General features: G+C 26.6%; 1 protein-coding gene across 1 annotated transcript; it reads left to right on the forward strand.

The window, feature by feature from the left end:
- The first annotated feature begins 8,219 nt into the window (after window positions 1-8,219).
- LOC145828772 (kelch-like protein 38) lies at window positions 8,220-10,091 on the forward strand. The gene is made up of 2 exons (XM_082936522.1): window positions 8,220-8,223; window positions 8,665-10,091. Exons 1-2 carry the CDS (start codon window positions 8,220-8,222, stop codon window positions 10,089-10,091), a joined length of 1,431 nt encoding a protein of 476 aa, XP_082792648.1.
- Window positions 10,092-12,161: the final 2,070 nt, after the last annotated feature.

A 12,161-nucleotide genomic window follows, 5' to 3' on the forward strand; every position in this document is an offset into this window, starting at 1 on the left:
AAGCATAAACATTGTACGTTTAACATAGTAAAATATGTAAGGTTTATCAATATATTCAAAACATTTTTATTTTTAGCTGACCTAAGAAGAGATGTTTACACACATCTAAATAACAATGGATTTCTTGTACCAAAAATCTTTAAAAAAAACAAATACGTCGATGAACAAAATTTAGGTGAGTTACTACACAATTTTTAATAAAAGCTTTCTTAAAAACAGTATAAATTGTAAATTTTGATTTTCTAAAGGGCTTATGTTTTGATTTTTCTATTTATAACTTTTTACTATCTTTTTTATTATTAAACTTTAAACTACCTTAAAAAGGTAAAACACGATAGAAACTTCTAGCTAAGAAAACTAGCTACACTAACTTGATTCTTTATTCGTTCTTTAAAATACCTAATAAAAGTTTTTTTTATATACAACAACAAGTTTTATTTAATCAAAAAACTCTAACTTTTTACCTAAATCTTAATCTAGTTAACCTTTTACTACTGATGACTAACTAGTGCAACTCTCATTACTTATCCGGACATGTTGGGCAAGATTTTTCAGTAAACATGTCCGGATAAGCATTTTTCCGGATAAATACAAAAAACCTTCTTTTTTCATAAAATAATATAACTGCTGTATATTCTCAATGCATAATAAATAATAAAAGCGCTTTAGTAAAAATAAATGATAACTATGAGTAAAAGATAAAGAAATTGTAAACAATAAAAGCTAAATTTTAGGTTAATTTAATTAAATGATTTTTTAAAGGCAAAAAAACACCGTACTTACTAGCCGTCGCAACGGTATACGTTTTTCGAGGGTCAAGCAAGTAATAGTCATCATTTTTAATTCCACCTGCATTAACTTTTAATCTAGAAAAAAGATTAATTTTAGTCTAAGTGAAAAAAAAATTGATTCGTTTTTAGAAACAAAAACAAATTAATCAAAATGAAAATCGTGAACCTTTTTCTAGTTTTGAACAAAGTTTGGTTTTAAGCTTAAGTAGTGAACGTCATAATAATGAACTAAACTACAGAAATATGAATTCACTTAAAGTTTTCTTACAGTATGAAAGCTTAAATATTTGTATTACACAAAATGTTTTTGTTTAGTATTATTTTGAATTTTATTCTCGACTAAAACTGTCCGGACAAGTGAGTGTCCGGATAAGTGAAGTCCAGATAAGTCAATAAGCACTGTACTAAACTTAATTTGAAAACATGATAAAACCAAACACTAGCTAAACTAAGCAACTTTTAGTGCTCAACAATATAACAAAAAAACTAAAGTAAATGTTTTCAGAGTTAACGAAATACTTAAAGCACCGAAACTTGTGCCACACTGCTGAGTGGGATCTCTTGAGCTTCGTACCTGGAAATCTTATGGCGCAGTACAAGTTTGGTAAAGAAGAACTTCATAATGTCTTGTATAACTTGGGAAGGACGGTGGCATTTAAACACGAAGCTCTGAAAGTTAGTATGGTTAAAATTATTGCTGTTTGGAAAACTTGTTTCTTTTAATCCTTTTTAAGATCAAAAAGAGTTATTTTGAAAATAATACTAAAACATAGTACAAACTAAAAGTAGATTTAAGGCACAAATAGCAATCAAAGTTAATTAATGAAAAAACTAATACTTATTTTTATTTTTAACAATATCAAACTTTATAGCAAAAACTACATACAGGAGCTAAACTACGGACCGCCAATTATGTCAAAAGAAAACCACTTTTTAGGACACAATTGTGTAAATTCAAAAGATCTTATGTACCTTGTATACGATATAGGAGAGAGACAGTTGCTAGCTTTTTATTTAGAGATGCTGAAAAATAAACTCGCACTCAAGAAAAATTTTCTTACACCAAGTAGGTGCTAAATAATTTTTCCTCTACAAAGTAATTACTAAGCCTATCTGATCTGAGCTTAAAAATAAGTATTTAGATTTATTTCCAATTTAGGTGTAAAATATTTGAGATCCAATATAACAAGTTTAAAAAAGAGTTTATTTGTTCTATAACCTTTTACTTAAGCAGAATCATAGAAAATATTTAAGCATAATTTTTAATGCCAAAAAGTCTTACAAGAACCTGCAAAAAAGTTAGAAAAAATGTTTAAATTTCTGTTTAATTAGTTTATATGCTTTATAATAGTTTATCGTCTATTAATAAAATTTTTAGTTTAAGTATTGGTTTTATAATATTTGTATTTTAACTAAATATTTTTTATGAAGTAGCTAAAATTTTACCATATCAAGTTGATATTATTCATAATATACTTTTCCTATTTCTTATTTTCTTAGAGGTATAATAAGTTGTCCTAACATTAAGTAAAAAATATTTTTTTCTCATTCAGGCACAAATGTTTTTTTTTAACCTTGAAATTTAAACCAACTTTTACACTCAATTTTTCTACAGGTAAATTTATTGTTTTTTTTCTTCTACCTCTTCCTTCACAGGCATAATCCACAGCGACCTGAACGAGTTCAACATCACGATCAACTCTCTCTCGAATGCGAGAGAATCGGGACATCTCTCAAGTACGAGAGACTCAAGTACGAGAGAAATTTCCGATCAGAACGAGAGAAGCCTGAAGTCGACGTTCGGGTTTTTCGACTTCGAGTACTGCCACCGGGGCTACGCCATTTTCGACGTGGCCATTCTGATGGCTTACTCGGCGCTGTTTGTTATCAGGGAGAATTCAGGTTAATTAAGATGATTGAGTTTATCAAACTTTAGTTTTTGGTATTTGTAACTTGTACTGTAAAACAATGTGGATTTTCTTTAAGCTTATCGAGTTTTGTCACTTAAAACTGGTTGACATTAACATGTGTTTTGCACATGGTTTGTTTGACCTACAGTGCACTGAATATAGTTTTTGTAAAATTAATACCCTATTTTTGGCTGTCTTTTTGACTATTTCTAATACTTTTAAATTTTTTTCAAGCATATTCTTTTCGGCCCGTTAAGCAGACTTTTTCGGCTTGTGATCTTTTATCAAATTCTCAATTTGTATAAAACGACTGTTTTATAAATTTGATGCTGCTATATATTTGTATTAAAAATAGTAGTAAATATATAAATTTTACAAAATAATTTGTTGTTGAAACTTTCTAGAGTTCAAGGTTAACATTTTTTAAATTTATCAAAAGACTTTTTTTCATAAAACCTTCGTATTTGAAACTAAATCCAACAAGTTAAATTAATCTTTAAGAACTTGTAAATAATTTCCTTAATCTATTATAAGAATCCACACTCAAGTTGGATGCGAGTTGTAAGAAACGCACATTCTTATTTAAATCGAGTCTAATCCGGCAGTAAGCATCTAGATTAACTAACGTAAGAAACATCTAACAATTGATTTAGATAAAAAACACATCAATCTAGAGGATCCGTGGGAGTGTGCGAACTCCGTGTTGGCCGGTTACGCGTCAAAATTGATGGTCAATCCGGCAGAAGCAGACATATTGGTGGCAGCCGCGGCAGGAAGGTTCGTTTTTTTTTTTAAACTTGTTTTCAGATACCTGTTTTTAAGTAATTAACTACCCTTTGTTTTATTTTAAATTGTTATTTAATCTTGAGATCTAAGTTTTTGCCATCTTTCAAGACTTTTTCTAAAATTAACTTCACTGTTTAATCTGAAATACATCAAAATACAAAATAACTTTTAATGTACTTAATTTGTAGTACTTCAATAAAGGCACTGATTTAAACTTGAGGTGTTTTGTAAATTTACACTTACCATATTTCTAATTTTGACAAAACTTTTCTTAGCGCAACCTTTAAGCGCAATTGTTTTTATGAATATTTTATCTAACGGAACATGTATTAGTTTTGTAAAAAAAGTAGTATTAAATTATCTTAAATAGCACCTCGTACCAACAAGCACAAATATACAACTTAAATAACATTTGCATTCGTGATCAACATACTCAATAAACATACAAAAACTGTATAGAATTGTAATAAAAAAATTTCAGGTTATGCGCCTCGTACCTGGTATCGAAGACGCATCACGAGGGAATGGACGCGGGAAACCCCCTTTTAAATGTTCACTCTTCGCAATGCATTTTGGCGCTCAGAGATCTTTATGTGTATGAGGATAGAATCACCGATATGTGGAAGTCAACTGTTTTGTAAAAAGTATAAAAACGCTTTTCTTGTAAACACTGCTTTGAAAAGTATTTTAATTGGTTATTAATGTTGCAAATTATTATTTGTTTTTAATTGTTTGTTTTTTTCGTGTATGAGGACACAAACAATGATATGCGGAAGTTTATTACTTTGTAAAAATTCCAATCAGCTAATTTTTTGATATTAAAATATCTTACAAAAACCTGTCGAAACATTTCTATTTTTATAGTCAGTTATTTAATGTTTATGCTTTAGAATAACATTTCCGATGTTGCAAGCTGTTTTCTTTTTACTAAATAACCACTCATTAATATGTTGAAAACTACTGTTTAAAAGAAAATAATATACTTTTTTTATACTGTTCCGTATAATTAATAAAACAAAATGAATAATTTTTTTATTATTTTATGTCCTATGAGAGTATCGTGATGAATGCCTTTTTTCATATGCTATATCATTTTATAATTGTGAAAAGTTAATTTTTAAAATATTGAACATCGAATATCACAAAGTGAGTTAATCAGAATAAATCTGATGAAAATGCTGATGCAAGTGCAAAAAAACATATCATAAAACATAAGCTTGCATAATCAGCATAAAAATATAGAGTTTGTATTAAGATTTTGCTAAAAGTCAAGCTAGACCTGGTTTTTAGAACTGAATTGTGTAATACTGTATTTTTACTTTTATATTGTTCAAGTAGAGCTTTCTTATTTAAACTATATTTAATTGCTATAAGTCCTTTGATTAGAATTAAATGTTATTTAGCCTTTTGTAGTTTATTGCTCAGTGAAAATGGTTATTTAAATTACACTTACAAGTTATTGTTTGAATTTGTTATTCATCTAAAATATTTTATGAATATTTTAATATTACCTTATAAAAAAAAATGCAATGTGAACTATTTAATATAATTAAACCTAAAAGCGAGAAATTTTTCAATTAAAATTTGAAAAAAATCTTTTAGCAATAACTAATGTTGTGAATGTTGAAAGATTTTTTTGCATTTGTTATCTAAGTTATTAAAATATTTAATTAAAAAGTGTAAAAAACTTTTTCAACCAATTTACAAAACTCAAAAAAATTATTTCTAATTTAGGTAGTACTTTATTTAACTATAAATTTTTTTTATAGAATAGAAAAAAGTTTTGACAAGATTTTTTATAAACACAAAGTTTTCATTCTTTCAGTTAACCTATTACTATTTATGTTTTGATTTAGATTTTACCAAAATGTAGACATATATCTATGCACATTCCCCAAAATTTTTTAGTATGATATGATAAACTAAAACCTGGACAAATTAGATCATTTTAATTATAATATTATATATTGATAACATGAATAACCATAGTAACAGTATTCTTTATATTTAAAACTTTAACTAACTTTTGTACTTATAAATAGTTAGTTAATGAGATTATTATAGGTTTAGGTGTCAGTTTTAATCAATAGACAAATGTTAAAATGTCACTTTAATAATGTTTAATTATTTTAAAACTGGTAGTCTAAAAATAACTAAATGAGTGTTGTTAACGTTTTAAATTTATGTTTTAAATTTAAGTTTAAGTTAATGTCACTATGGTTTTATGTATCAAAATATATTTATTTGATAAAAGTAAATGATCTTTCCATTTTAAAGTAAACTTTAACATGAATTATAATTCTAATAAATGTGCGAAAATCTGCTTTGATAATTTTTATAATGTTAATTTTCTAAAATAAAAATATTAAAATTCTTCAAATTTTTTGAAGTGAATTTACAATATCCAGTTGTTGAAAAGTTCATTGTCATGCTAAATTCACTTATATCTGTTTTTTTATCATAATAAACATACTAAAACTTGTTAATATTTCGAATAGTCTCTTATAATTTTGATCTTATAGTAAAACATTAAAATAGATATATATTTTTATAACTAGTAACACCTGATGTCATGGTTTACAATTTTTATAATATTTAAAAAAAAACGTATAGTTTTAAATATTATTTTGTAGTTTAAGCTTAGGAAGTTAGTTATTAAGATTAAGAAAACATGTACCTAAGTCACAAATATTCCAATAAGTAGTTAAAACTTTTTTTTTAGGAAAGCATAAGTTATCTAATACTAATGTCAAGGCAACCCTGTTGTGCACAATATTGTCTTTATAATTAGTAGATTTTTTTTTTGTTTTAAAACATGTTATTTTAAGAAAGCTTTAGATACAATACTTAATGATTTTATAAAGTCATACAATATTGCTTAGTTCTTGTTATGATTTAAATGAAATCATAATGTTTACTAGAGACTCAAATTTTTCGTATATGTTTTCTAAGACTGGAAACTAAAGCATGTTTTTTTTAATTATAGCACATATTTTTCTCTAACGTATTATTTTAAAAAGAGTTGAAAATAAAAATGTTAGTTTATATATAAATTTGATTTTTTTTTAACAATTAGATTAAGGCATTTTACATGTGAAAGTTAAATAAAAGGCTGGAATAACAAGAAAATTTATCACAAACAAAGAGTCAAAAGTTAAATTAAAACTTATAAATATAAGTTTATTCAAATAAGGATTTCCCAAACTTTTTTTCAAATGACCCCCTTTAAAAAAATTAAAAAAGCTATTGCCCCCTTTAACAAAACTATTTAAAAAACTACCATTAAAAAACACCTTAGACCTTTTTTTGCTCTTTATCAGCAACTCCAGAATATCTAGTGTTAGTTTCAAAATTAGTAATAAAAACACCTAAGATGTTTTTTCTTCATCTGCAACTCAAGAATATCTAGTAAAAGTTTCAAAATATGATCTCGTGAACTATGTGGCTTATTTACTGCTCGTGGCCCCCTGAGTACATGTCATGGCCCACTTTGGGAAACCCTGGTTAAAACTATGCTAATTTAATTTTACTTGAAGTTTTATTGCTTAAAATATGTAATGCTTATTAAAACAAATTTGTTTTATTTTTAGTATGGCAAATTTAACCAAACAAGGATTTTTGAAATAAATGAGTACAACATTTATAAAGGTTAATATCTGATATAAAAATAAAATTAAGTTTATTAGTCTTTAGAAAATTTAACAGCTTATTTTTGTATTTTATGTGTTTTTGTGTTAATAATTAAGTTTAATAGTTTTACTTTAAGCATAAGCACTATATTAGTAAGGTAAAAATTAAGAATAACGACTTGAAAGTTGTACTAAAAATATTTAAACAATGCAACTATTATGTTTTTAAAAATGTATTCATTTTAAATTTGAGGAAGTAATTATTATAGTTATTTCAAAGTTATTAAACTTAATTTTCCATGACTAATTAGAGATACTTAGAATTACAACGTTTAATTCTTATATACTGAAACAGGTTATTAGTTTTAATCTATAAATGTTTAAATGAAAAAGACCTTTTAAGTTTTAATAAATTAATTTTCTCTAATAAGTTATATAATAAAAATAACACTATATTATTATAATAAAAATAATTGATATTTGAATAAATTTTTGTTATATTTTTCATTTAAACGCAGCTTAAGTTAGGCTGCTTTGTAATATTATATCTTTAACATTTCTCGATAGATAATTAGTCCTATCAATTCAAATTTTAAAACTTTATTGTCAAAACAATGTTTTACTTGTTTAAAATATTTAAGCAAGATCCTCAGATTATCAAAACAGTTTTGTTAAAGTAGAATTCTTTTAGAGTTTGCTAATGTAAAATTAATAACATTTACTATGTTATTTTAGTTTTTATATAAAAAGTTAGCTAAACTAAATCTCACCGTTTTACAAAGTTTACTTAATCTTTGTTTGTTAATTTTAAGACTCAGAGTCACTATTTCTCCATAAATGAGGCTATCATCGTAATCAACAATAATTTGTAGCTTATACTTGTTATATAAAAAATCCATCACAACTAAGTGTTTATTTTAATGTAAATAACCTAAGTCCTAGTCTAAAGTTTTCAAGGTAACTTCAAATAGTTATACTTATAAACAAAAACTATTTGATATAAAATACAATAAAATAATTACATATACCTATAAAGTTTTTATTTTAAGTTACAAAGCTCAATTATTTAGCAAACTATTGTTTTATATTTCAGTATAAAAGTTATGGGTAATATAATTTCAAAAGTATTTTCATCGAATGAATCTTTTAAAAATCATAGTAAAGTAAAAGGTCTTTCAGAAAGGTTAAATAATTTTGATGAGACAAATGTGGGTTGTAATGGTTTTACCAAATTTTGTCAAAAAGGAGTTTCAAAAGTATTTAAAAATGAAGATTTGATAGAATTTAACCAGGACGTTAAAAATGGTAACTTTTTTATTTAGTTTGAATTAGTTTCTATAGATTTTAACTATAAGTAATTTTCAAATTTAAAATCAGCATGTAATAATCAGTATTTTGCTGTTTTAAAAGATTAATTAGCTTTGTGTTTTTTGGTTTGAAACAGGTTAATCCTAAAAAACCGTCATACGTATAATATTAGTTTTTTTATTTTTGTTTTAGTACTAAAAAAGTTAAACCATAAACAAATAAATTACTTTTACTTTTTAGATAACTTTCCAAAAGAGATCAACAGACTGGTTGTAGGCTTGAAGTTGAACCAGTTAAGACTTGAAAGAGATTTTGAACTTAAAATTTGTAAATACATAAAGAACAAAACAACACCTCAAAATGTTGCTACCTATTATAAATTAGCTAAACTTTTCAATTTGAAAAATCTTTCAAAAGGAACAAAGGATTACATTCATTGTTGGTTTACTACAGTTGCTGAAACTAACAACTTTTTAGAGCTAGACATTGAATTAGTCAAGAAAGTCCTGTTTAGCTCTGGTTTGCACATCACTTCAGAATTTGAAGTGTTCCAAGCTGCAGAAGCTTGGATAAGCTACAAGTTTAGTGAAAGAAGCAAAAACGCCAAAGATCTTTTAATGTCCGTCCGAATCCATCTGCTGTCTAAAATTGCTATAAATCATATCTTACAACAGGATTCGACATTTGTAAAGATTGAAGAATGTCGTGCAGCAATTACTGAAGTCTTAAAACAAAAAGAGTTGAATTTTGAAAACGAGCAAAGTTACAAGTTAAAAACTGTGAATACTTGTACAAGGTATTGCAACCAAAATAATTTTGATATTTTATACTGCGGTGACTTTATTTGTTCTGTTGATGATGATTTTGATATAAATTCAAGTTTTGTAAGAAAACTGGATGGTAGAAATTTAATAAGATGCAGAAAAGTTCGTTCACTGGATGAAAATCGCAGGTTTTCATATGATAACTCACCAACGATTTTCTTAAAAGGAAATGTGTACTTGTTAGATTGTCTACATAATGAAGGAAGAAACTTTAAAAAGATTGAAAAGTATTCAATTGCTACTGACTCCCTTGAATTTGTAGGAGATATGTTTGATGATCGTAAGTGCTATAACTCCTGTGGTTTTATTGATAAAATATACTTCGTTGGAGGCAGAATACTAGATGAACCAACAGCAACTTGTGTTTACTTTGACATAAACAACTACACATGGGGAGATGTAGCGAGCATGAAAGAAGCAAGATCAAGCCCAGCTTGCACAGTATTTGAAGAAAGAATAGTTGTTACTGGTGGATTTAATCAACGTAGTTTGAAAACTGTCGAAGCGTATGACCACATAGCTGATGAATGGTCACACATGTCCAACACGATAAAACCAGCTAAATTTTTAGTTGCTTTAAAGAAAAAACTTTTTGCTTTGGGAGGGTATGAAAAAACTTTTGAAGTTTATGACTCATCCTGTAAAAAGTTTGTAGCTATTAATTATCGTGGTTTCTGGCCAAAACAAGTTATACCGTTGGGAAACAAAATAGTTGTATTTTTTCTCGAATATTCTACAGTTTATTGTTACGATGTAGAATCAGAAGAATGGTCAAAACAATCTTGTATTCAAACAACGGATCACGTAACTTATTTTACTAAAATTCCCAAGTTGATTTGCTGAAATCTATGATTCAGATGATCTCAAATTAGCATTCCGTAGATAGCAGAAGCAACGCGGTACTTTGTCACAAGTACTTGTTAAGTTTATTAACTGCTCTAAATGTATTTTTTTCTTTATAATAAATATTTAGTTCTTTTGTTAATAATTTTGAGGATCATCACATTTTAACTGAATCTGTCGGTCTAAAATTTTACCATCTACGCTGTTAAAACTGATCGGTTTAGACAGTTTATTGAATAACCGTTACCAAATTTTTTTTTGATTGGTATTCAGTTACTTTCATTTGTAGACCTTTTTTTTATGCAGCTATAAGCATTTAATTATAACATACTAAAGGTGGTCCAGTTTAAATTAAAATAATATGAGTTTTTTTTTTTATATAAAGATGGATTTTAATTCACTTAATAAGTTCATATTTGTTTATATGTCGTAATAAACTTAAATTTGTTGAGTTAAATTGTGTTTGTACGTTTTTTATAAAATCTACGTGTCTCAAATTTAAGACTTTAAATAATGCTTTTAGCATAAAGCTATAAGGATTAATTTTGGGATTACTCAATGAAATACATATTAGTCTAAAAACTTAACTCTAATATATTATAACTCTTTATTTAGAGACAATTGTTATAGAAAACATGTTTGGTTAAAGTTTTAACAAATTTTAAACTAAAATTAGCAATTTTCGTAACGACAAATACGCTTTTCTTGATACTACGTAAACTATATAATAATGTTATTGTAGAATTAATTTATTATAATTTATAATTCTTTTTACTTAATTTAGTTTTCAATGTTCTAATTTATTTTAAAAAAAATGTTTTTAAACTAAGTTATCAAATAAATGCTTGATTTGATATTTTAAGCCGAAACTATTCTATAACAACAGTTACAAATATTATTTAATCTATTGTGTTAAATTGTAAATGAAAACAACAATTATCGGTTTCACTAAGTAAGAAAGTTTAACTGTAAAAATAGCAAACTTAGTGCTACTTTTTTCTGGAGATTATTCGTTTTAATACCTATAGTTATTAAATAATTACATACCCGAATACATTTAAATGTAGTTCTAAATTAAAGCATTTTGTTGTTTTAAACAATTTTCGGTTGAACCACTACTGGCAGTTAATTGAAATCATAAACCAATATGTAAAGAGAAAAATCTCCAAAAACAATACTAATTTAATAACTTGATCTAAGCGTTTTTCAAACAAGATAAATGTTAATAACCTAGTTTTCTGTACCATAAGAAGTTTACAAAAATAACTACATCAGTTATTATGTTTTTTTACAGCGGCTAATATACTTTTTAAGGTTTAAATTAATTTGTTTTAGAATTATTTTTCATACGGTTGTTTTATTGTAATACAAAAAGAAACAAACTGAGTAAATGTTACTAAAAAACACAGAGAAGATTGTAAGACGATTACAAGAGTTATAAAGTTCTATATAAACTTTACATTTTGGAAAGCATTCATTCTAAGAATAGTTTTTGACAACGAAAATGTCCTACTCATTAACAAACACTTTTAGGAGCTTCAGCTTTTCATAAGCATGCAACTTTAATTCATTCAGTAGTTTAGCAAGACAGAGCAATCCTTTTTCATCAGCATCTTCAGCAAAAGCAAGAGCTTTATCGTCCGAGTCAAGTAAATGACGATAAAGCAGCGACTGGCTAGCAGCAACAGCCAGTCTGACCAAGAAACCGGATTCAGATGCTTGTTTGCTATTATTGACGCTTCTTTGTGTGCAACGCTCTACTGGTTTCAATTTTCTTATCTCTCTCCGTTGCTAAGTACACTTTGTCGGAATGTTGAACCGCTAGAATGAACTTGTAATCAGCGGCAAAATTATAGCCGTTGTCTGACATGACAAAATTACACCCTTGCTGTTTAAAAGCGTTATAAAATGTTTGACATGTTACCTTTTTGGTTTATGTTCTGATTAAATGTTGCCGCTTATTTATCAGTCTTCAAGAAATTGAAAGTGCAGAAAATACGCTTTCTTAACTCGTAATAACTTGCGAAATAATTCGCTTTTCATCAAAACTAAGTGGAGGTTCCATCTGAC

The sequence above is a fragment of the Thalia democratica genome, chromosome 2 (assembly GCF_965202585.1).
Source record: "Thalia democratica chromosome 2, ktThaDemo2.hap1.1, whole genome shotgun sequence".
In the NCBI taxonomy this organism is placed as follows: Eukaryota; Metazoa; Chordata; class Thaliacea; order Salpida; family Salpidae; genus Thalia; species Thalia democratica.